The sequence below is a fragment of the Lissotriton vulgaris genome, chromosome 6 (assembly GCF_964263255.1).
Source record: "Lissotriton vulgaris chromosome 6, aLisVul1.2, whole genome shotgun sequence".
NCBI lineage: Eukaryota > Metazoa > Chordata > Amphibia > Caudata > Salamandridae > Lissotriton > Lissotriton vulgaris.
Genome location: NC_141694.1, coordinates 1841537085 through 1841563207, shown reverse-complemented (window position 1 = coordinate 1841563207; position 26123 = coordinate 1841537085). Strand labels below are relative to the sequence as shown.

General features: G+C 46.7%; 1 protein-coding gene across 1 annotated transcript in view; it reads left to right on the top strand.

Annotated features, from left to right (window-relative positions):
* Nucleotides 1–4213, top strand: part of LOC147709613 (cGMP-dependent protein kinase 2-like) — a 289096-nt gene extending 284883 nt beyond the window's left edge. Inside the window, exon 21 of the mRNA XM_086928129.1 lies at nt 2943–4213. Coding sequence (XP_086784255.1) covers nt 2943–3029 — 87 coding nt within the window. The 3' untranslated portion in view covers nt 3030–4213. The remainder of the gene's footprint in view (nt 1–2942) is intronic.
* The last annotated feature ends 21910 nt before the right edge of the window (nt 4214–26123 follow it).

Here is a 26123-nt window from a genome sequence, read left to right as displayed (position 1 = left end):
CAAACTAAGCACTGGTAGCTGTAATCCTTCATCAACCTCCTGGGCCTTATAAAACCTCAATCATGCCGAAACATGTTGGCCTACATTACAGACATACACACAGCCGGTGTTCTATAAGGTGTCACACCTGGTGTTTTTATAATGTGTGGCACTTGACACTATTTTAGTTCTTTCTCTCCTATATTGTGGACTCACTAATAGTCATATCCTCTGCTCCCCTAGAGACAGGGCACTCTATGTGAAGGGACAGGTCTCCCACGGGCAGGTTCCCAAAGGTCACACCAAAGGCACATAGGAGGGGGTGTTGCTCTTTTTGTGATAAAAGACCTTTATCAAGATGGCGGCTTCACGTGATCTACTGCATGTGTGCTTTTTAGAAATGCTGATTCCTACTTTTCTGAAATGATGACTTAGATGCAGTTACATCTAGAAACGGCCTTTGCGTGGTAATAGCTCCTTGATGACATCTATCTGTGTGTGACCTGCAGATCACATGCTCCAATGCTGGGGAGGACAACTCAGTCTTCCATCCTTCCTAGGCCACTAATATGAAATAGTGCAAACATCTGTGAATTACAGGGTTGCATAACTTTGAGAGCAATCTATGGAAAGAAGAGTTATCATAAGCATTTCAAATAATAATAATGATAAACGCTAATAATAAGAATCATAACCATTATAATATACAGCATACGGACCATTCACACGAGTATTTCTCTTCCTATTTGGCCAGGCCCGGCGCGAGCCGTGCTGTGCACCTATTGAATCTCTATGCACACCATCAGTCCTAGAGGGGCGTAGACCCACATGAGTACCCCATGCCCAGGCCATGCCCGCCTCCTGCCCCTCCTCAGACCAGTCCAGCTGCAGACAGGGAGACCATCTGCAAAGCAATGCTTGTCTCGGACAGGAAAGAGGGAGCCAGGGTTCACTCTGCCAGGAGATCTGAGACTGCACCAATGAATCCAGCCGGGCACCACATGCCACACAAGTGACACCGCTGGCTGTGGGGAGAGAGAGAGGCAGCAGATATGTGCATGCAGGCCCTGCCCTCAGAGATGGACCCAGGTGGCCCAGAGCAAAAGTGACTACCATCTAGTGCAGACCACAGACAAGGAGTCCTACTGACCACCGTACACACACACACACACACACACACACACACACACACACACACACACATACACCCCCCCCCCCACATATATACACACACACACAGGCACACAGCAAAACACACACACACACAGACAGACAGGCATGGAGGCCTACTGACTCCACTGTTCACTGGGCTAAGAGGGTATTCAGACACATATGCACACACACAACTACACACACACACAGACACACACATACACATTCAGACAAATATACACACGCACAAACATATGCACACACAAACACCCTCGCATATACACACATGCACACACAACCAGGCACACACAGACACACACAAACACATACACACACACACATATATATATATATATATATATATATATATATATATATATATATATATATATATATATATACACATATACAGACACACACACAAACATACACACACAAAACTAGACACACACACAGACATACACAAATACAGACACACACAGACACACATGCACACACAAACACACACATACAGACACACACACAAACATATGAACATACACAAAAACTCTCACACATACACACACACACATGTGCACACACACACGAAGGTCAGAAAAGAATTCCCTTTGGGAAACAACAATAGCATTCTTAATTAATCACTCAAAAACCCAATCACTAAGAGACTATAACAGTTGCCAAAAAATCAAATATATGAATGCCTTATTCACCAAGTAAATGCAATAGGTTATATTAAAATACAATTTCATCAAAAATTACTCCGCAATATATAACAAAATATAAAACACAGTACAAATCTACGGTACAGGACAACATTGATGATCCATTCAACATAAAAATGTTATCAAAAAAACAACAACACCAATCAATATGCACAGAGGTTATATTCAAAGAAGACCAAGAAGCGACGCGTTTCGGTGGTACAGCAGGTCCAACCACCTTCTTCAGGCTTTACATTATAACGTATCCCAGCACTTTAAAATTGTAGTTTCTGCGTGTGGACTATGTAACGGGGAAACATTCCTCCCGATATCTAATTTTCATGACGAAATGATCACAGACTTGACTGGAGTTATCTCCCCAGAATTGTGACAATGAGACCTGTCACAATATGTTTCACAATTTCCTCAGCTAGAACTGGGCCTTAGACATGTGCGTCCCAATAGTACTGACCTTAATGGGTGATCACAAATCCCTCTTCGGATTAATAAGGGTGAACTCAACTTTGTCCTTCCCTTCTTGTAAATGCCCTTTTCACAGCTACTGCATAAAAACACTAACACCGGGATGAAAAAATCTCTGCGTCTGTTCAATCAACCCGTCCTTGTAGGTGACACACACAAACACACACAACCCCACACACAACCAGACACACTCATAGACACACACACACAGACACATACAGACACACAGACATATAGACACACATGCTTACACAAACAAATGCACACACACTCTCGCACATACACACACACACACACACACACACACACAACCAGACACACACACATACGCACACAGACTCGTACACATACAACCACATAGACATATACACACCGTAAGGGGTGTGTGGTTCATTCTGTTGGCTGGAGTTCCAGGATGCAACACTTGGTGCTAGCGGGCGTGAACATATTGCCATGTAGTATCTTTACTGAGGGGTCTCCTTAAAAGGGGACTAAGATGCCTGTGGGACTTGATTTGACGTACCCCTCCTGCTCTCAGAGTGGCAGCAGGGCTCTTCTTTCTGCAGTACTCACTGGTCCTCTCTGCACAAGCCATACTAACTACTGCTTTTTTTTCTTCGTCTCCAGGGGCCGCCGTATGTCAATTTCAGGAGGTGCTCTATTGCCCAGAGTTCCGCAGAAGAGGAGTTCTCCGGCTGGGATGAGAACTTCTGAACCTCTGTCAGATAAGGAGATATTCCTGTGCAGTCAGCGACCAAACAGAGTATTCACCAGCAGCATCTGTGGATGTTCAGACTCCTTAGAGGCTCACCCCGTTTAGCAGTCATTCCTTCTTCACAATAGTTAGTAAGAGCTGATGGCTTTGGATTTGAAAGTCTTGAGTTGAAGTCTGATGCCCACTGTCTGAACATTGTGGATAGGACACATATTTATTGATAAAGGTCAGAAGTACTGCTAGAAGAAAATTGTCCATGAGGGCTAGTTCTGTTAAGCAGTAGCATTCCAGAGAGCACCAAGAGATGTCCCTGATCTTGCAGCCAAGGGTTCAGGTCTTCAGAAACAACAGGGGACCTCAAGGCACAGCCCGTCTCTAACTCCACTCGTCTTCTTGCGGAGCAGGGAAAACAATGATAAGGATCCATTCAAGAAAGACTTAGGAAGAAGTCAGATGCATGTGACAATCATCATCCTCTGAATAAAACTGAAGTGTAGCGGAACACCAAAAAGGCAGCACACCAGTACCACCAGCGATGCTGACAACGAACCACGAGAGCTCAAGAGACTTCGCGATAGCACATGTTCAGGTGGATGTTGCCTCCAAACTGAACCAAGATAGCACTGATCTGGCAAAGGCTCCAACTTGCTTGGCACCGTCCCGACCCTTTGTCTTGACAATTTCCTTTATTGAGTGGCAGATGAGACATTGCTTAAGAGATTGTTGCAAATAATGGCCAATCCATGCACTTTACCGCTGCATTGCATTGGCTCAAGACGAAAGACATATGTATGTTCTGAACGCCAACGATTTTCCAAGGAGCGCATGTGGAGGAAATCGCGAGCATAAGTAACCTCCCCTTCTGGGCAGATTGTAGCAGTGATGTCAGCTGAGTGTTTAGGCTTCAGCTACTCCCCCAATACTGTGGTTGTGTTTATGGATGGTGCTGCCACAGAGACGAAATATGATTTGAATCCATCTCTGCTGACATGAACTTGCTTCACCACCCTCTCGGGCTGTGGATGTCATGTCCCACATCCATCGCTTCTGGTGCCTCCTTTCAGCAGCAATGCAAGAAAAATGTTTCAGGATTCTCATCTTCTTGTGATGTTTGCTACAGTGAATGAGAACGCATTTGTTGTACTCTGAGGTTGAATGAATACAGCCGCCTCAAGGCTCTTCTAAAACTGCTATTAGAGGGAAAGAGGACTGCGGGAGAGTGAGAAATGCAAAGTGTGAGCTAACCAAGAGCACGGGGTACTTTAAACCTTCAGTGGACTCATGGGTGGGTCACCAAAGCAGCCACTCCATTGGGTGACATGAGGATTGGCAGAAAACTGAGCCTGGGTGAGCGAAGGGTGTGCAATGAAACGATGCAATGTTGGAGCTCGGTGGATGGATACATGGAACGGCTTATAGGCACCATCCATGAAGCATGCACAGGTAAAGACTTGTGGAGCTCATGCAAGGTTCCACAGTAAAGACAGCATTTCACACTGGTGTTAGGAGAAAGTCTCTCCTGATTTCACAGTGTCATGCTTTCTCAAGTGAATGATTTATTGTCAGTGGCAATCCAGGTAGAAAGAACTTGCCTAGGTCTAACTGGAAATGGGGAATTTCAACATCCAAAATAGTCTGATCTTGTTTGAGCAATGAGATGAGAGAACCTCATAGGCACTGGTGTAAAGAAACTTGAGGGGGCCTCCCTGCAAGGTATGTGGAGGGACCACCTCCGGGCTCAATCAGGAGTTATCCGGACAGAGTGCTGTGCTGAGGGGGCCCTCTGGAGCTTGGGCCCCTCCCGCACCGCTGGGGCTGCACCGGCCTGTGTTATGCCCCAACTCATAGGGACCTTCAGATAGTCCTCAGGGAGCAACATACACCATTGACCTGAGACTTGAAGAACATGTTGGTGTGAGGGGGGATCCCACGATTCCTTGACTTGGGTCCTAAGTAAAGGGATGCTTAAAGATTAGAAGAAAATATCAGATGAAGGATGACACAGAATTCTGATCTTGTAAACTCAGGCCCCACCCTGCTCAGCTGCCTGCCTCATGCACAAAGCTTCGAGCACTCCCAAATAATTAAACCTAGAGTTCTGTCATGGATATTCCACCAATAGTCTTTATTTTTACATGTTTCCAAAAATGTTTTTCAATTCTTAGCCAAGTTCAACACATGTTTCGTCTATGCTGCAGATGTGACAGTAGACTTCATCAGGGCTAATAAAGAATAAATAAAGGCATAGGGGCATATGCATGAACACATTTTCCCATAGACACAGAATGGGCAAAATCCTTTGATGCATCTGACCCTAAGTCTGTAATCACAAGGTTTTAAAGTATCTTGTTGTCCAATCCATATTTGCTCAATCAAGACGTATGCGTGCAAAGGTGTAAAATCAAATGTCCAGTCACAAGGAAGAGTGCTTCCAAAGCGTGAACCCCACGTGAAGTGTCACATGCACTCGACTGATAGCGGGTTACCGGTGGGTGTAAGTGGGGGTCTTGTAATCTCTGGCCCCTCCCAGTTCAGCTGCCTGGCTCACACTGCACACTGGTACTGGACCAGGCAGCCTCTACAGCTTAATAGGTTTGGGTAGAAGGTGTTGGAGTCTCCCATAGGGGTATAACTGACTTTAGAACATGTTTCCTTTCTTCCTTGCAGTGGTAGAAGTAGAGAGGATCTGTACAGGGCCCAGTGCTTCCCTGGGCCACGTGTGCACCCTGTGCTTGGCACCTTCTTTGATGGCTTGAGGACTGTCACTTAGGAACCATGCTGGTGATTAATTATTGCCTCATTTTAGAATGAAGACATTTTATATGGAGCGCGTGGGGTTGTTCATTCTTTGGTGAGTCAGTTAAAACAGTGCAACTTTAGTGAGTGTTAAACAGGGCATTTTGTATTATAATTTCAAACATTTACCCAAAGTAAGTTCGGATCTTTAAATGAAATGGAAGCTTGAGGGCCTGCACTGAGATCTGGGTTTTAATAATGGTCAATTAGAGGCCCTACTAAGAGCTCTAAGCCCTTACCTCTTCCCACCTAGGGCTTTCCTGTGATATGCCCAATGCTGATGGGTGCAGATGGTGGGCACTGACTTTCATTTTTGGGGGTAGCTCTTATTTTTTATCATCATAACCCAGTGCAAGAGAGAGAGATAGGATCTAAAAGGAGAAAGAAGGAGGAAGAAAACAATAAGAAACGATATCAAATGATGAAAGCAAGCATGAAAATGCACCAGCAAGAGCTAGAAAAGGACACAGGAAGGGCAGGGTGGTGGAAGAAAGAGTCAGGTGGTGGAATCTCGACCGGACAGCCTTGGTGTCCCTGAGATAAAGAGGCAGGAAGTGCAGGGGGTGGAAGAAAGAGTCAGGTGTTGGAATCTAGACCGGTCAGCCTTGGTGTCCACGAGATAAAGAGGCAGGAAGTGCAGGGGGTGGAAGAAAGAGTCAAGAGATGGAGTCTGTGTTCATGAAATAAAGAGACAGGAACTGTAAAGGGCGGAAGAAATGGGGTGTGAGGTGGGATTAGCACTAATCAGCCTTGGTATTGATGAATTAAAGAGACAAAAGTTTCTGGTGGTGAAAGAAAGAGTCATGAGGTGGAATCAAGACCAGGCAGCCTTGGTGTTCATGAGATAAAGAGACAGGAAGTGTAGGGTGTTGGAAGGAAGCGGTCTTAGGGGGAATCAAGGCCAGGCACCTTCAGTATGCAGCAGCGTTGCACAGGCTGATAAAAAACGCTTTGAGCCTCCACACTATTTTTTTGTTTATACAAATTAAGCACTGCTTTTGTACTGTGAGACTGCATGGTGCGGCGGGGAGGATGCTGAGAAATGAAGAGGAAAAGAACGGGGAAAACGGAGTGTTGTAACCTGCCACTAGTCTCCCCCTCTCCCGCTCTCCCCCTCCTTCCCCTCCCATGTTGGTATCACCTTGGAACGTTACTGAAGGCGGTCATAGAACGTTCACTGAGAGAGAGCCCGAGTCTCACCCAGTGCCTGCAGCTGGGGATGTGCCTCGTTACTACTTATAAATAAAGAAGATTTGCAACTTACCGTTTTGTGTAGCGTCACGTTACTTCACATTTTGGTGGTGACGAGGACGGGATGCTGTGACAGGGACAGCAGCACATCCTCCCCTGAGAAGCGTTGTCTGCAGGCTAATTGAGGTTAATGAAGGGCAGTCCCGCGCCTTTGACCTGCGGTGATCTGAGGTACTAGGAGTTATCAGCCGTTCATTGCAGCGTGAGGCGTCCTGACGGGTGAGCAGGGTGACTCGTATGAGGGCTGTTGGTGATTAAGTCACACCTTGGTCCAGGTCAACTCTAGGTGATGTGGTATTCACCGTTTTAGAGAGAGGCGGGAAGTGTTCCCATGAACACAGGAAATGTGTGGTTAAGGAAGCGCTGACTGCGAGTGCGCATTTAAGTAATTGCCACACATGTAAAATATCTACGTCAAGAGTGTGGACAGGGAAGCCTTCCATGTGAAATTGTGGCTCTTGACAAAACAAACGGATTTGCCTTGAAAGGTGAAGAGTTTGCTGTGAGGGGCGGGATTGAATGTTACCGCCGGACTGGGAAGCTTGCCTGATGTAATCGCGGTGCCTGAAGGAACGTACGGCTTAGCCTTGAAGGGGGTTGAGTTCGTAGTGAAGCAGTTTGTTCTAAGGCTACCGTCGGTCTTTAGAAACAACATAGGGGAAAGACATATATATTTAACACAGCATTGATCGGTCCTCTGGCAAGTTGAAGTAGGCGTTTTGCGTGGTGCTTCCCCTCGCGTCCCCGCTTGTGTGACCAGCCTGACGTGAGGATTGAACGCCTCAGAAAGTGCGTCCCGAGTGGCCAACTGTTGTCTGTGGATCTGCCCGAGTGCGAAGGAAGAAACGCGATAACTAGGAGTGGCTTGTGGTAACGCTTTAGTGTAGCGTTCTAGTGTTCCGCTAGGCGGAACAGGAAGGGGAGTAGCGGAAACGGAAGGCGGCCATCTTGTGGCATTGGCGCCGACCGTTCGAAAGTAAGCGGTTGTGTTTTACCGGCGCTCCGTCCCAATAAAGGAAAGTTAACTCATTATGCGTGGTCCTTGCTTTCAACATCTGTACAATGGCGACGAGGATTCAGATGTGACGCCGACCCACTAGAAGCGTGCTGCGCTGGGAGTGCAGGGTCTAAGGAGGCTACATGCTCAACCGAACAAAAAGGGAAAGTGATAAGGAACGCAACGGAGCGTGGCAGAGGGCCACAACGAGCAATACACAGCGTGCCCTACAGTCTACCGAGCACAGAAGAAGCTCAGACAGTGGAGGTAAGCCTGCTGGCACCCCAGTCACCGCGCATTACGGAGCCATTAACCCCAGTCACAAGCCCACTGGCCACCACATAGGCGAGCATAGCGATAGTGCCCGTGCAGCAGGAGGCAAGCCAAGGGCAAAGGGGAGCACCGATCTCGGCGAGGAATAGCCTGGCTAGGCAAGCTGGCGGACCTGAGAGAGGGCAGAGGGGAGCCATCCAACACTCGCCCTGAAGGGGTGGCAGACACGCAGGCAGAAGGAGAGGAAGACACACAGACGCTACCTACTCCCGAACACGCGCTACAAGAAGAAGACAGTGACAGTGACCTTGAGGCAAAGGACCCGGCCGGGCAAAACGCACCAGGTAGCCCCCCGGGGAGGACTGTCCCCATCCAGCCCACCAGACGTAGAGCGGACAACATGGCGGTACAGTCATCGTCCCTCACACAGCTCGTGCCATTCCTAACCAATCCAGGGGAACCGGAGAGACTATGGGAGGACTGGAAGAGATATTTCCTCAACTACCTCGACGCGCTAGAGGAGGAAGCAGGCGCGCCATACTCCAGCAAAAGAAGAAAAAAAATCTTGCTACACAATCTGGGCCCGGAAGGGATTAGAGTCTACGACACCATCGTGAAAATAGAAAGAGATGCCGCGGACACTGATGTATTCGGCCACGCCATTGCCGACCTAGACGCACACTTCAGGCCTGTGGTATGTGTTGCCATAGACCGTTACAACTTCTTCCAAAGGAAACAGAAGAGTAATAAGACTGTAGATGAGTATGTGGTAGCCCTGCAAAAACTGGCACTCACATGCAAGTTTGGGACACTACACGATGACCTAATCAGGGACCAGATTATCATGCACACTTCGAGCACCCATGTCCAGGAGAAGCTATGGGTAAATGTAGATGCCCCTCTCAAAGAAATTTGGGCGATGGTAAAGAAAGTCGAACTATCCAAACGCTGCGCCCAAGCCGCCAAAAAGGAAACAGGAAGTACGCAGACGGTGTGCAAGATAATGACGCAGACAAGAGGAGAGCGTCCCAAGCAAAGAGAGCCGCAGAGGAATCAGGACAGCAGACGCCCAAAATCCAACAATTCAGCAGATCAGAGAGCAAACAAAGGAGGACGTCAAAGCTGCTACAGGTGTGGGAGTACTACGCACCTCAGGAACGATAAGGTGTGCCCAGCGTTCCGGGCTAAATGTTCATTTTGTGGAATATTTGGCCACTACGAAAAAGTGTGCCGCCGAAAACCAAAAGGAACAGCCGTCAAGTACGTGGACCAAGAACAGCAGGGCGAAACCACTGAATCGGAGGAAACAGAAGAATTGGATGAAATCCTGTATATAGACGTCCAGGTGCTGGAGATGGAATGGTCAGGAACCGACAAGCCCCGATTGGACATGCACATCGGAGGAATACCGTTGGAAATGATAGCGGACAGCGGTGCTCCCATCTCCATAATTCAAAGGAAAGTGTGGGAGGACAAGTTCGTGTCCACGCACGGAGAGAACCTACACCCCATGGACTTGCGTCCTGTCACATACACTGGACAGAAAATCCCAATGTTGGGGTATTGCCCTCTATCGTTTGAGTTCAGAGGCCGCCAAGCCACATGCAAACTATACATAGCGGAGAAAGGCCCCTCGGTGTTAAGTTGGAGAGACCAGGGTGCCTTAGGGATCCAACCCAACCCAGGAGGAATCGAGAAAATCCTCCTTATGGACATGGATAGAAGAGAGGGCATCGACTTGTGGAAACGGGCGTACCCAAGAGTATTCAATGGCCAAATAGGGGAGCTGACCAGATACAAGCACCTTATCAAGTTGAAGGAAGGAGCGGCTCCGGTGGTGCACAAAGTGAGAAATATCCCATTCCGGAGCAGAGAAGCGGTACAACAGGAGCTGGACAGACTCGAAAAGGAAGGAGTGATCAGAGCCATAGAAAGTGCGGAGTGGCTTTCCCCGTTAGTGGTGGCTCAGAAACCGAACGGCAAGGTCCGGTTGTGCGTGGACCTGAGGGAGTTAAACAAGAATATAATCATCGACAAGTTTCCCCTACCACGCATAAACGAAATGCTGGCAAAGACAAAGAACATCAAATGGTTCTCAACCGTGGACCTATCATCGGCCTATCACCAAGTAAAGTTACACCCCTCGTGCACTCACCTCACGTCGTTCATCACACCGTTTGGCTGTTATGAATTCGTACGAATGCCGTTTGGCCTAGCATCTGCGGCCGCGGTTTTCCAGAAGATGATGCACAAGTTGCTGAAAGGTGTTGATGACGTCCAGTTCTTTCAAGATGATATCTTGGTGATGGGAAAGTCCATGCACGACCACAATGAAAAACTTCATAAAGTACTCAAAATCTTACAGGACAACGGGTTGACAGCGGAATGGGCGAAGTGCAAATTGGGAGTACAGTCGGTCACGTATCTGGGCCACGAAGTAAGTGAAGAAGGGATCAAACCCAAAACTGCAAACATGAAGGCCATTCAAGATGCCCCCACCCCAAGCAAGAAAGAAGATGTTCGGTCATTCTTGGGAATGGCCGAATACTACAGCAAGTTTGTACCCCACTTTGCCTCCAAGACGCATCACCTACGCCAGTTGCTCAAGGAGAAGAACAAATTCCTATGGGGTCAGGAGGAACAAGCGGAATTCGAGTCACTGAAGAAAGAGATGAGTGCCACCATCCCCCTAAAAGGATTCGACCCCAGTGCAGAGTCCATTCTCACGACGGACGCCAGCGACCGGGGTCTAGGGGCAGTCTTAATGCAGCGGTCAGAGACGGGCGAAATGCAAACTGTCAGCTTCGCATCCAGATCACTAGCCCCCAACGAAGAAAAGTTTAGCGTGATCGAGAAGGAGATGCTAGCTGTTGTGTGGGCCATGGAGAGGTTCCGCCAATACTTATGGGGAGCAAGGTTCCTAGTAAAGACAGACCACAAACCCTTGGTCCGAGTGCTAACCTCGAGTGGCCATGCGCACGCCACACCAAGAATAGCAAAAATGACTCTGCGCCTTTTGGACTTCGTATACGATGTGGAACACATTCCTGGACCACAGAACAAGGTGGCTGATTTTCTCAGCAGAGCGGCAGCTATGGAAGACGCGAGCGGCCAGGAAGAACAGAAGTGGGAAGGTTATGTTGTTGCCACGATCCAAGAAGCTGAAAAAGTGATAAGCATGCAAGAGTGGGAAGAAGCATACAAGGCGGATGTTGATCTAGAAGCTATCAAGGGTTATGTCATTCATGGATGGCCAGAGAAGAGACACCTAAAGGAAAAACTCCGGAGATACTGGGAGGTGAGAGAGGAACTGTCGCTGGCAGAGAATCCCATCTTCCTGTTGAGAGGGGACAAAGTGGTACCACCCCAAGGCATACTGGAACATCTAATGGTCTTGCTACATGAAGGGCACCAGGGCATCACCAAGACCAAAGCCCTTGCCAGGCAAGCTTACTGGTGGCCAGCCATCGACGTGCAGGTCGAAAGGCATGTGAGGCAGTGCGAATCATGTGCAAAAGCAGACAAATCGCAAAGCCTAATCAGACCCCCTCTGGGAAAATTCCCAATACCAGATGGACCCTGGGAGATGCTGTCAGTGGACATTTTGGGACCAGTCCTAAATAAAGCCGGGACACAGAAATATGTAGTGGCCCTTGTAGACAAATTCTCCAAATGGCCGGAAATAGAAATAAGAGAAAACATGGACACGGAGGCAGTGGTGAACTTCCTGCAATCCACCTTCATAAGAGAAGGAATTCCGAAAGTCATCATTAGCGATAATGGACCTCAGTTCACCTCGGCAAAGTGGATGACCTTCACAGAGAGAAATGGAATAGAAGTGAAGCACACGCCCATCTATCATCCTTCGGGAAACGGCCAAGTGGAGCGGTTTAATCGCGTAATTATGGGAACCATCCAAGCTGCCATCAATGATGGTTTAGACTGGGAGAAGGAACTGGAAAGGATGATCTGGGCATACAGGATCACACCGGGAAGCACTGGATACAGCCCCTTTAAGATCTTGAGAGGGAGAGAAGCGTTCACCAAGGATAACCTGGCGTGGAGGAAGCTGGTGATACAAAGCAAGTGGTCTCCGGCAGTGGTGAAGAGAAACCTGGAGAGAGCATAAGAGATCTACACGACACACTTCAACAGAAGTCATAATGTGAAGAGAGCGGAACTGGAGAAGGGGGACTGGGTGAGAGTCAAACTAGCGGTCCTCAAGAAGAAAGGCGAAAGCAAGTTCTCACCGCCTTTACAAGTTTTAGAGCCGTACGCCCGGTCAGCCTTGCTTAGCGATGGAAAGGTATGGTCACAGGACAGGATGGCCAGATGCAGCAAGATCATCAAATGGGAAGGTGAAGTGGAAGAAGGATCAGAGAATGTCGTGGAAGATGGAGAAGAAGGAAGTAGCAGGAGGAGAAGTGAGGACGTAGAAGAAGGTATGCAGAAAGTAGATGAGGATGAAGGTGGAGCAGAAGAGAGAGAGAAGGACAGAGGAGTAGATGCAATGAAGAGAGGAACGAGGAGGTGACAGGCAAAGATGGTGACAGAGGGGGAGAGCACGCAGCTAGAAGGGAACAGGAATGCAATGTGAGAGAGGTGAAGGTGAGAACCAGAGTTGGGAGAGAGGTGAAGACACCAGAAAGATTTAAAGACTTTAACATGGACTGGAAGTAAGAACTTTTATTGTTAATTCACTGTGATTAAAGGGGGGAGATATGTGGTAACGCTTTAGCGTAGCGTTCTAGTGTTCCGCTAGGCAGAACAGGAAGGGGAGTAGCGGAAACGGAAGGCGGCCATCTTGTGGCATTGGCGCCGACCGTTCGAAAGTAAGCGGTTGTGTTTTCCCGGCACTCCGTCCCAATAAAGGAAAGTTAACTCATTATGCGTGGTCCTTGCTTTCAACATCTGTACATGGCTCAGCGGTGGTGAAATGTTGTCAAAATATTAAGGCTTCTGAGGGGACCGTGAGGAGAACTGCTGGTTAAATTCAGAAATTGTAATAAGCGCGGACCTCGAGACACGAAGGGACAGCTCTTCCGAGTTGAGATTACCTCAGAGGTTCCCGCCTTTTTTTTTTTTCCTGAGAGGCGGGCTGAGCAGTGTTTCACTGGAATAAAGCCTGCTATACTCCTGAGGCGGAAGCCGGGAGGTCACATATTTTAAAATTGTATTTCCTGTAGCACTTTACCCACTATTATCTTGTTTTTAAAAATGTACTCACCCCCTGGCGCAACCAGAACGGACTATTAAAGCGCCTGAACAGCGACTTCTTCGCTGCAACAAACTCGAGGAAAACAAACTAGCTGACGCCATTGAAGGCGAGGAACCGAGGCCACGCCTACACAGGCCACGCCCACCCGCCCAAAACAAAGTATAAAACGCTGCTGACAGCGCGACTACCCCAGAGCCTGCTATACTCCTGAGGCGGAAGCCGGGAGGTCACATATTTTAAAATTGTATTTCCTGTAGCACTTTACCCACTATTATCTTGTTTTTAAAATTGTACTCACCCCCTGGCACAACCAGAACGGACTATTAAAGCGCCTGAACAGCGACTTCTTCGCTGCAACAAACTTGAGGAAAACAAACTAGCTGACGCCATTGAAGGCGAGGAACCGAGGCCACGCCTACACAGGCCACGCCCACCCGCCCAAAACAAAGTATAAAACGCTGCTGACAGCGCGACTACCCCAGAGCCTGCTATACTCCTGAGGCGGAAGCCGGGAGGTCACATATTTTAAAATTGTATTTCCTGTAGCACTTTACCCACTATTATCTTGTTTTTAAAAATGTACTCACCCCCTGGCACAACCAGAACGGACTATTAAAGCGCCTGAACAGCGACTTCTTCGCTGCAACAAACTCGAGGAAAACAAACTAGCTGACGCCATTGAAGGCGAGGAACCGAGGCCACGCCTACACAGGCCACGCCCACCCGCCCCTTCTTCCACCCATACAAAGATGTGCAATCACCGGACGCGCAGCGGACGGGCGCAGCGGGCGCGCCGTCAGCGCGCCGAAGGCGCGCCAAAGGCAAGCCCGTCTGGGCCCGTCCGGGCCCAGCCGGCCTTAGGCCCAGTCACTCTGGCCGTGGCAGACCCTAACAACTTGACCTACACCCGGGATGAGCTGCTAGCCTTGAACACCAATAAACATCCCTCCTGCTTGCGCATCCTAACCAGAGACACACAATTCTCCGGCTGTGACCGCTGTAACCCCATCAATCAGACCGGGGCATCAAAGGGTTTGTACTTAGGCCTACTTAACTGCAGGTCGCTCGTGAAACATGCACAAGAAGTGAACCTCCTAATTACCAACAATGCCTTAGATATTCTGTTTTTAACAGAAACCTGGCTTACTTCCAGTAGTGGCCCAGACATCGTTTTAGCACTCCCCCCCGGGTACGTTATGTGCTCACAGAATAGACCAGAGGGTAGGGGAGGTGGACTTGCAATAATCATCAAAGACACCCTCACCTGTAAAACGTCTGATGGCAACATCAAGGGCTACGAAAGCTGCCACTATACCATTACAATCTCCCCTGTCACCTCGATATCAGGAACGCTGATATATCGCCCACCAGGCAATTTAGGGGACTTTCCGACTAAAATTGCTGACCAGACCTCCATCAAATGTACATCCACCACTAACTACCTATTACTAGGAGACCTGAATGTACATTTCCTGGACCAAGACGACAAACCGGCCAATGAACTACTCCAGGATCTCACCTTAATGGGACTAGACCTTAAAAACCCACAGGCCACTCACGAAAAAGGGCAACTGCTCGACCCCATTTTTTCCAACATCCCCAACCTTAGATCCCTGGACCATATCCCCCTTCCCTGGACGGACCACTTTTTGGTTCCCTTAGTATGGGACATTATCACCGTGCCCCCGCCACCCCCAAAAATCAGAACGTATTCCAGACAATGGCAAAAAATGGATCCAGACGTCTGGGCAGCCAAACTCCGAGAAAACGTTCCTCATTCCCCCAATAACACCTTAGTAGGAGACAAAAAATTCAGTACCTGGATTACCCAATCGCTGGACGCCATCCTGCCCAAAACCCACTCTCTTAGACACATCAAGAGAGTTAATCCATCACCCTGGTATACCCCGGAACTCAATCTGCTACGTAAGGCTTGCAAAAGATACGAACGTATCTGGAGGAAGGAAAAAACCGAGGAACGGAAAGAAGCATTCCGCGCCGCGGTAAAATCCTACAAAAAAGAGCTCCGTAGCATCAAAACCAGTTTTTACGAGGACCGAATTAAAAACGCGGCCTGTTCGGCTCATGAAACCTACTCAGTTCTAAAAGAACTACTCCACGCCCCCGATCCCCCACTCAAACCCCTCGATCCCAAAGCAGCTGAAACCAAATGTCAAAAATTAGCCACTTTCTTCGACGAGAAGATTCAAAACATTCTCTTAACCATACCCCCCCCTGAACAGGACCCCACACAGCCGGATCCTACTATCACCACCGCCAACCCTCCACCGCCGCCAGCCCCCCAACCCTCCCTGGACACCTTTGGTCCCGTAACAACGGAAGAAGTAGGAGCTACGATGGCCGCAATCAAAAGTGGTTCTCCCCTTGATCCTGCCCCCCTCCGTTTCCTAAAAAAAGTATCAAGTACCATCACCCCCCCCTCACGGCTCTGATCAATTCCTCTCTCTCAGAGGGCATTGTCCCACCCAGCTGGAAAGCGGCAGCAGTCAAAGGTCTGCTGAAAAAACCCTCCTTAGACCCAAAGGACTTTGCCAACTACAGGCCCATATCCCTTCTCCCTGGAAACAGCAAGATCGCAGAGAAGCTGGTAAATAAACAACTATCGCTTTACCTAGAAAACAACAACCTCTTAGCGGCCTCCCAGACAGGATTTCGTCCAGGTCAGGGCACTGACATCGCCCTCCTGACCGCAGTGGAGAAGGCCAGAAGCATTTTGGACATAGGAGGATCAGTGGCAGTGATCCTCCTAGACCTCAGTGCGGCCTTCGACACTGTAGACCATCCCACCTTAATCCACCGACTGGGAGAGATCGGAGTAACGGGTATGGCCTTGAAATGGCTAGAATCCTTTTTGACTGGACGCTCCTTCCAGGTGCGGGAAAACGACAGCTGCTCATCCATCATCCCCCTCCGGTGCGGAGTACCACAGGGCTCATCTCTGAGCCCTACACTCTTCAACGTGTATATGGCCCCACTGGAGAAGAGGGTCAGCTCGTACGGCGTGTCAGTCATCAACTACGCCGACGACACTCAGCTGGTCGTTACCCTTTCCCACCCTCACCATGCCCCATCCGACCTCCACAGCTGCCTTTCTGAAGTCCACCGATGGATGAATCTCTCCTCATTAAAATTAAACGGGTCCAAGACTGAGATCCTCCTGATGGGCCACAATGGGCCCTCTCTACCATCTCACCTTTGGCCCAGGTGCCTAGGGGACCCTCCCGCACCCAAGGAAGAGGTCAAGAGCCTTGGTGTGTGGATCGAGAAAGACATGAGTTTTAAAACCCAGGCAAAGAGAACTGCAGGGACATGCTTTGGACTACTCAGAGCCTGCAGGAAGATCTTTCCCCTGATCCCAGAGACCGCAAAGAGGCTCCTCATCCAGGGTCTAATCCTGGCAAGATTAGACTACTGTAACGCTATATACTTGGGAGCCCCTGAAGCCACCTTGAACTCACTGCAGAAAGTCCAAAATGCCGCAGCCCGCTTACTTACGGGCACACCTGGAAGATCCTCCGCCAGGCCGGCTCTCAACTCTCTCCAATGGCTGCCAATCAGAGAAAGGGTCCTGTTCAAATCCCTCTGCCTGGCCCATAAAACACTCAATAACAACGGTCCCCCTCTTCTGAAAGAACTTTTAATCCCTTACAAAGCAGAGAGGGATCTCCGATCCAATGCAGAAAATTTCATTGCAGTCCCTAGAGTGAGAAAAGCCAAGACCGGTGGCCGTCGCTTTTCGGTTCACACGGCAAAACGATGGAATCAGTTACCCCGAAAACTTAGGATAGAACCGAACTATCTCCAGTTCAGAAAGACCTTAAAGACCTTCCTTTTCCCGCAAATCTAATCCTTTTAGTTGGCTAAACCTCTGGAGAAGCAGATCAGCGCTGGGATGCTCTTCGGAGTTACTACGCGCTTTACAAAACCATTAAATTAAAATTTACAAAACCATTAAATTAAATTAAATTAAATTAAATTAAATTAAATTAAATAAAGGAAGGACTATTTTCCTCACATGAAATAAATGAAGAACTTCAAGTTCAGTTAGTTGAACACTTCTAATTAATACTTTAGCTTAAGGTTCTGGAAAGGAGAGAAAATAAACTGTTTAAGGTTCTTGCCAGGGAACAGTTACTGTGTAAAACGTTAAAAAAATTCCCTGGGGTGTAGAATTGTAAATTGTGCTTTGAAGTTTCAACTGTGGTGCTGGTGGGGTGTGGATTCCTTGGGTCCCTTGACACTAATTGTACGTTTTTAACAGCATTTTGGTGATTCTCCTAATTACACATGGCATTTTCAGGTATGTCTCAACCACCCCCTTTCCTGAATGAATTAGGGGAACCTGACATTCCCTGGAAAAGGTGGGAGGGTATTTTTAAATCGTACTTAATTGCCATTTGGGGAAGAAACTATTCAAGCATTAGGAAGCAACACATCTTACTACACAATTTGGGAATTCAAGGAAGAAAAGTTTTTGAGGACATCACCGGTAGATTAGTAGATGACGAGCCTTTAGAGGAAGAACAGGTAGGAGATGTATATGAATACACTTTAAAGAAACTTGGGGAACACTTCAAGGTGAAAGTTAATGTTGTCTTAGAAAGACATAAATTCTTTAAAAGAGTGCAAAAAGAGAGGAAAACGTATCTTCATGTATTGCAGTTCTAAGGGGTATGTCAGCCACTTGCGAATTTGGAACATTACCGGATTCTCTGATTAGGGACCAATTAGTTAGATGCACCAACGATCAAAAGGTACAAGAGGAGCTACTTACACGCAATCCTGATCTTGAGGAAGCTATCAGCATAGCGAAAGGGCTTGAACACACGGCTCATTGCATGAGAGTGATGAGAGGGACAGAGACTGCCAGGGAGAAAAATGAGTCCAAAACTAATGGAGGTGATGAGGCTGTATGTAAAATTGGAAACAAGGGCAGGGAGGAATTTAAGAAGAAAGTGGAGGGATTGCAATGCTTTAGGTGTGATAGTGCCAACCATCTGGCAAACAATTGGAAGTGTCCAGCAAAAAATATGACCTGCAGAAAATGTAACAGAAAAGGGCACTTTGCAAAGTTTTGTAATGTTTTCGGTCCTAAGGTGCATATGGTAGAAAATCCAGAAGAAGAAAGGGAGGAAGTGAAAACTTTTATCTTCCAAATTAAAGATTCTGAAACAGAGGCAGATATTCAATATCCTAGTTGTGAAATTGGCTTGGATGGCCAGAAATTCAAAGTGTATGCTGATTCCTGTTCCCCTTTCACCTTAATAGATAAAAAATGCTAAAAGAGAAATTTGGTGAAGGGAGATTAGAGTTGGAGAAGGCTGACATTTGTCCCAAAGGATACAATAAAGGTGAAATACAGTTGGAAGGCATGGCTAGAATGAGGATAACTTTCAAAGACAGGCACACTGTAGGTAAGGTGTATGTAGCCAGACAGGGGTCGTGTTTGTTAGGGTGGAGGCATCAGAAGGAGTTGGGGATCAAGCTAGATCCAAACAATCACGAACAGGTTATGTTGATAGAGCCACCTGCTATAGGAACATCCTTGGTGGAAGAATTCTCTGATGTCTTCAATGAGAATTTGGGTTTATTTAAAAACTACATGCACAGAATTGTTTTGAAGGAAGGTGCTGTCCCTGTAGTGCATAAAACACGCTCCGTCCCTTTGATGATGAGAGAGCCACTAAAAGTTGAGATTGATAAGTCAAGGGGTCATACAAGAGGTTGAGAGCTCATCCTGGTTGGCGCCCATTGTTATCACAACCAAGGATGGGGGGTGGAGTCTTAGGCTGTGTGTGGACCTCAGGTCTTTAAATGCTAATATTCTAGTTGACAGACACCCATTACCGAGAATAAATGAAATGTTGAGTACTATACATGGGGCAAAGTTCTTCACTGTCCTGGACTTATCCTCTGCGTATTATCAGATCAGGCTACATCCTGATTCTCAGCTCTTGCCTGCCTTTACCACCCCATTTGGCAACTTCGAATTTTTGAGAATGCCATTTGGGTTAGCATCTGCAGCCTCAGCATTTCAGAGAGCAATGCAGCATGTGTTGAAGGATTGTCCGAAAAACACTATGTTTTCAGGACGATGTATTGATCTATGGTTCCAGCGAGATTGAACACAACAGCATGCACGCATTGTGTTCGAGGAGCTAAGGAAAGTGGGTTTCACAAAAAAGAGAAGCAAATGCAAAACAGGGGTGTCATAAGTGGACTATCTGGGGCATACTATATCAGAAGAAGGCATAAAACCCAAAATTGATCTTGTGGATGCAGTAAGAAGTGCTCCGGTTCCGTCTAATAAAGAGGAGATAATGGCATTCCTAGGATTGGCAGAGTACATGTCAAAGTACATAAGGAACTTTGCGATGGTGTCACAACCTATCAGAGACCTGGTAAAGAAGGATGTAGAGTTTGAATGGGGTACGGAACAGAGCACGGCTTTAGAGGAAATTAAGAAAGCGATCATATCTGCACCATACATTGGAAAATTCCAGGTGGATAAAGACACTATAATTTTCACTGACGCGAGTGCAAAAGGAGTTGGAGCCAAGTTAGCTCAAAAACTTGGTTCAAAGATTAATGTGGTGGCCTTTGCTTCTAGAAAACTTATGGGGTCAGAGCAGAATTACTCTACAGTGGAAAAAGAGGCTCTGGCTGTGTATTGGGCAGTGAAACACTTCAATTTCTATGTGTGGGGAATTCCATTTGAAATACACACGGACCACAAACCCTTATTGTCGTTGTACAGCAAAAAAGAGATTGAGAGTATGACACCTAGGATTGCCAAATGGTGTATAGGCCTACAAGGATACAACTTCAAAATGGTGCATGTCCCAGGTCCACAAAATAAAGTAGCAGACTATTTGTCAAGGGCACCAGTGAGGGAGGAAATGGAAGGAGCCAAGGAAAAAGACTTTGTAATGGCGATAAGACAGCCAGCCATCACGATGGAACAGTGGAACTCTGAAATGGGTAAAGATGATGTAATACAAAAGGTAAAGAAATTGGTCGTTGAGGGTTGGCCTAGTAAATGTAAAGACTTGCCTTGTAATTTGCAACCGTATTGGAACGTAAAAGACGACCTTTCTATTGTATGTGATAACTTGTACAAGTCAGGAAAGATTGTTCCCCCTGCGAATATGTTGAATCAAATTTTGGATCTTGCTCATGAAGGTCACTTGGGCAGAAGTTTATGTAAGGTTAAATTGAGAGCTGAGTTTTGGTTTCCCACAATGGATCAGTTAATGGAAGAAAAGGTTAAGGAGTGTTATGCGTGTGGGCTCAGTGATTTATTTATTTATTTATTTAATTTCTTCTATGGCGCAGGAATCGACCCCAAAAGGGGTATCTCCGCGCTTTGATCGCTTAAAAGGTGATGATCAACAGGGACAATGCAGATGAAAAGGAGGTGCAATGGTGAAGCTACAGCGGTTTAATCTTCTGCAAACAAGTTGGTTTTTAGCCTTTTCCTGAATGATAGATGATTAGTGATCTGTCTAAGGCTAAGGGGCAAGTTGTTCCACAAGGTCGGTCCCACTAAGGAGAATGCTCGACCGCCTTGTCTGGTCTTTTTAATGAAAGGGGATTTTAGCAGAAGTTGGTTACATGACCGCAGGTCTCGGTCTGGTTTGTAATGCTGTAGTTTCTGGGTTAAATATTTGGGGCCGTTTCCAAACAGGCACTTATGGACAGTACAGCAGATCTTAAATTTAACACGTTGGCGTATGGGAAGCCAGTGAAGTTCTCTCAGCAGGGGTCTGGAAGGTGTTCTTGGGGGGGCATTCAGAATCAATCTGGCCGCCGTGTTCTGGACCACCTGTAGTCGATTGATGGCATCCTCGTTAGCTTGTATCAGGAGCCCGTTGCAATAATCTAATCGACTTATGACCAGGGTCTGCACAAGGGTTTTTCTATAGGTGTCTGGTAAGAGAGGAAAAACTCGTCTGAGCAGGCCAATGGTACGGAAACAAGCACCAGCAATCACGTTTGCGTGTTCTTTGAGGGTTAGATTTTGATCCAATTTTACACCCAGGTTTTTGACTGTCAGTTTTGGGGAAGGTACAGGTCCTAAGTCCAGGGGCCACCAGTCGGGAGACCAGAGTATGCTAGCTTTTCCAAAGAGCATCACCTCTGTCTTCCCGACATTGCATTGGAGGCAGTTGGAAGCCATCCAATTTGAAACAGCCCTCATACCTTCCGCAAAGTTTTCCCTAACATTAGCGTTAAGGGCATGGAAAGGGTAGAGGAGTTGAGTGTCGTCGGCGTAAGACACTGGTGTGAATCCATACTTCCTCACTATCTCAGCAAGGGGGGGGACATACACATTAAATAATGTGGGGCTTAGGCATGAGCCCTGTGGCACCCCCTTTGTGAGCGCCCTAGAGATGGAATGATAGGGGCCCAGGCTGACAGATTGTGAGCGTCCTGTAAGGAAGCTCTTCAGCCATGCCAGGGCTTGACCTCCAATGCCCACTCCTTGCAGTCGGCTCAACAAGATTTGGTGGGACACAGTATCAAAAGCGGCTGACAGGTCTAGCAGCACCAGGATCATTGATAAGACTAGGACAATCAGGCGAGCACCCCTCACTCCAGTACAGGTTCCTGAAGTACCCTGGGACAAGTTGGGGTTGGACATCACAGGTCCTCTCCAAATGAAGGGTTATCAGGATGGGTACCTTCTGGTACGTATTGACTATTATTCAAATTGGATAACACATAAACTGGTTTACACCATTGACACCAAGGCAATAATTGGTTTTTTAGGAGACACCTTCTCTAAAGAAGGGATCCCCTCCAAGTTAATCACCGACAACGGTGTACAACTGGTGTCAGAGGAAATGAAGGTCTTTCTAGCAGATCTGTCAGTTAACCATGTTCGTTCACCCCTTTACTGCCCAAAAGCCAATGGGAAGGTTGAAAGAGCCAATAGGATGTTAAAGGAGTGCATACAACTAGCTATGAGGTCGGACATATCAGTTAAACAGGCCATAAAAGACATGCTTTGGTCATATCACACGACACCTAGCCTCAGCACAGGTTACTCTACCTTCGAATTATTGAGAGGTAGAAAAGCGGGTTCCAAGTTGTCACCCAACTGGTTATTTCCTAAAGAACCGGTCAGAGTGAACAAAGAGGAGTTCAGAAGGGATGTTGAGTCACATCAGGACAGGTACAAAAAGTGGTACGACCGGAAGTAGGGTACTAGGGAAAGGGTGCTTAGAGAAGGGCAGTTGGTGCACATAAGGAAGCCGGAAGGCTTGGGTAGAAAAGGGGACAAGTACTTAGCACCTGAAAGGATAAGAGAGGTGCACAAAAACATGGTAACCTTGGAGAATGGAAAGAAATGGAGTATGGACAGAGTAGCCCCGGGGAAAACCAGTGCGGAACCTGGTGTTTGCAACAGTGCTGAGGTGAGAGAAGAAGAGGGAGATCAGCACAGTTTGAGAAGAAGTACCAGGTCTCGCAAAACACCTGCATGGCATAAGGATTTTCAAAAAGTATAAGTGTCTACACACCCGCAGAGTTTTACAGCCACATGTCTATGTTCTTGTACATGATGTTGTTTTCCTGGTGGGAGGAAGAGGTGTTGTAACCTGCCACTAGTCTTCCCCTCTCCCGCTCCTCCCCTCCTTCCCCTCCCATGTTGGTATCACCTTGGAACGTTACTGAAGGTGGTCATAGAACGTTCACTGAGAGAGAGAGCCCGAGTCTCACCCAGTGCCTGCAGCTGGGGATGTGCCTATTTACTACTTATAAATAAAGAAGATTTGCAACTTACCGGTTTGTGTAGCGTCACGTTACTACACGGAGGAAAGAGGGGTGAAGATTAGGGTGACCAGATGTCCCAGATTTCATTGAAAAGTGATGGCATCCAAGCACTTTCAATTTTCAATACGTCTGTTTTTTTAGAAGGTGGAGTGAGCATATGAATTATTGCATTTTACTCCACTTCCAATGGCGTCTCTCTAAATGTCAAACACAGTTAATTAATATTTTTGAGAAAAAAGAAGCTGCGCTGCATCAGCCCCATTCAAGCAGCAAAGCAGGGGCTCCGCTGACCCTCAGTTCATGCTTGCGGAAGAGGGGCGGAGGGTCTTGGGGCAGGGAAGAGGCCAGTAAAGGTCAGTGAGGGGACCATACAAAGGTAATATATGTGATTCTATAATCACTGTAGGAAAACCCATCTCTAACTTTTTTATAATCTACAACTTGTGACGCACCCAGTCACCTATTAAAAAGAAATAATGCAGCTGTTTATCCGTAATAACTTATTACAGGTGAGTTCTGATGTACAATGCCTGCTGCCAGAGCCAGCGGTCGAGGGTGAAGGCAGGTCAGGACAGGGAGTATAATTAAGGCAGCTGTTTAAAGAGCGAAAATGAAACGTGGCTCCTCTTCCATCTGCTCTGTTTTTCTTGTACAGTGACAAGCAGAAAGGAGATATTAATGGAAACATGCTTATTTCTTGCATTCCTTAAATAATTATAAAAAAGTTAGAATCTTGCTGCATGTTTCTACTCATTCGAACTGCTGTGTACTTTTATTAAAAAAACTTCTTGTATAAAACTGGTTCTGATATATTTTTGCAACAAGCATTTAACAGCTGTTTTGATATGTTTTAATTTTGCACTAGAGAGTCTATTGTTAGTCTTCATATTTGCACCATGCTGTCTCTTTCACGTGAAAGAGCGACGCACTTAGGGCCTGATTCACAAAGAGCCTCCTCGGTTGTGCCGGAGTCTCCGCCCTTGTGGCGGAATATCCACAACGAAAACTTTCATTGTGGAGATTCCGTTCAGAGTGTGGAGAGTTCACCATGGCTGCAGAGGCTCTCTGTGAATGGGACCATAAGAATTTAAGTGGTTTGTGGGAAAGACGATAGTCTGACCATGTATTATATGGAATAAAGTACCCTCTGCTGTACATGGTAAGGATATTGAAAGTCACCTCATAGTTCCTTAACTTTGAAAAGGAACTCAGCTAAAAATCTTGTTAATTAATATAGTCATGGAACTCCTCAGTGACTTCCAATATCCTTATAATGTATGGCAGGGCGTACTGTATCCCAATGAAAAACATATTTGTCTGCTTTTAGTCCTACCTCTAAGTTTGGCCTATACCAGTTTTTGCATTTCAAAATCAGATCACTTTTTTTGTATTAAGCCAATAAATAACACATTTGTACAAAATTAAGTATTCGAGATTAGACCAAATCCATAAAAAAGTCAGGCTGGTGTGCCATCACTATTACATAAAAATCATGTATTATACAATTCAGGCGATCAACCTAAGCACGACAACGTACATACAAATTTAATGATAGCAATGAAGAATTTCATGCGTCGTATGTCCTATATGATCTAGCATGGCTCCCCAAATATTTATGCCAGGTTTACGTGTTTGGTACCCTTTAAGGGTATACAGGCTATACTCTAGATTACATGTAGCGTAAAACCTTTCTCTCCATATTTCAAATGATGGAGGTTCTTTCTGCCACCAGAATGAGGCTATGCATAGCCGGGCGACTGCTACTGTCAGAAAGAGCAAATACCTAGATTGATACATCTCACGGCTAATCATAGGCTCATCTAGCACTCCCAAGAGCATAACCGTCGGTGTGATAGAAATCTGCACCCGATTATTCCTGTCAGACAGGTCTCGACCCCGCAAGCAATTGTCCCAATTGTCCCAGCTAATATATGGAGGATATCTACCTGATCAGCCCCACATCGTGTGCATTTACCATCGTTTAACCTGTCCCATTGAGAGATTGTAGCTGGAGTATAATATACATTAAAGATGGTCTTGTAATATAAGATTGGAGGAAATCCAAATCTTCTCGCCCAATATGATGGAGTCCTGCAGAATGTCACCTCCTTCAGATAGTCGAGTATTCCATTTGAGGTTTTGTACCTCCACGTCATCCTGCTGTGTTTCGATAAGATCTTGATAAAGAATGCTGATCCTCCCATAACCTCTAACTGACTCAATCCAATAAGTTTTTTGGGCTAATGTTACTTGATTTAATTTTCTCTGTAGGTAGCCCCGAATCTGCAGATACTTAAAGAAATCCATTTTTGGCAAAGAGTATTCTTCTACCAAACTCAAATAAGGCAGGATACCATCTTTATCAAAAAGATCCCCCAATATCACTATACCCTTTTGTCTTCATCTAGTCATTGTTGTGTCCCAAAAAATAGATGGTAGTAATGGTGATGCTGAAGTAGGCGTATAGTGACAGATCTGACTGATCCGCAAACGTCTTCGAACCTGCAGCCATGCTTTACTGGCTGCTTGAACAGCCTTGAATCCAGTTTTCTTGTAGTAGCTAGGTTCTAGACGTTGGAAAAACCTTCTCTTAGCCTCAGGACCCAACAACATTTGGAAAATAGATGGAGCCACTGCTACCTCAGCATTTCCCTCTCCTATGAGTAAAATACGCATATGTTGGAGAAAGCAGGCCCAGTAATAAAACGTAAAATCAGTACAGCCTAACCCCCATGACTTCTGGGTAAATTCATATACTTC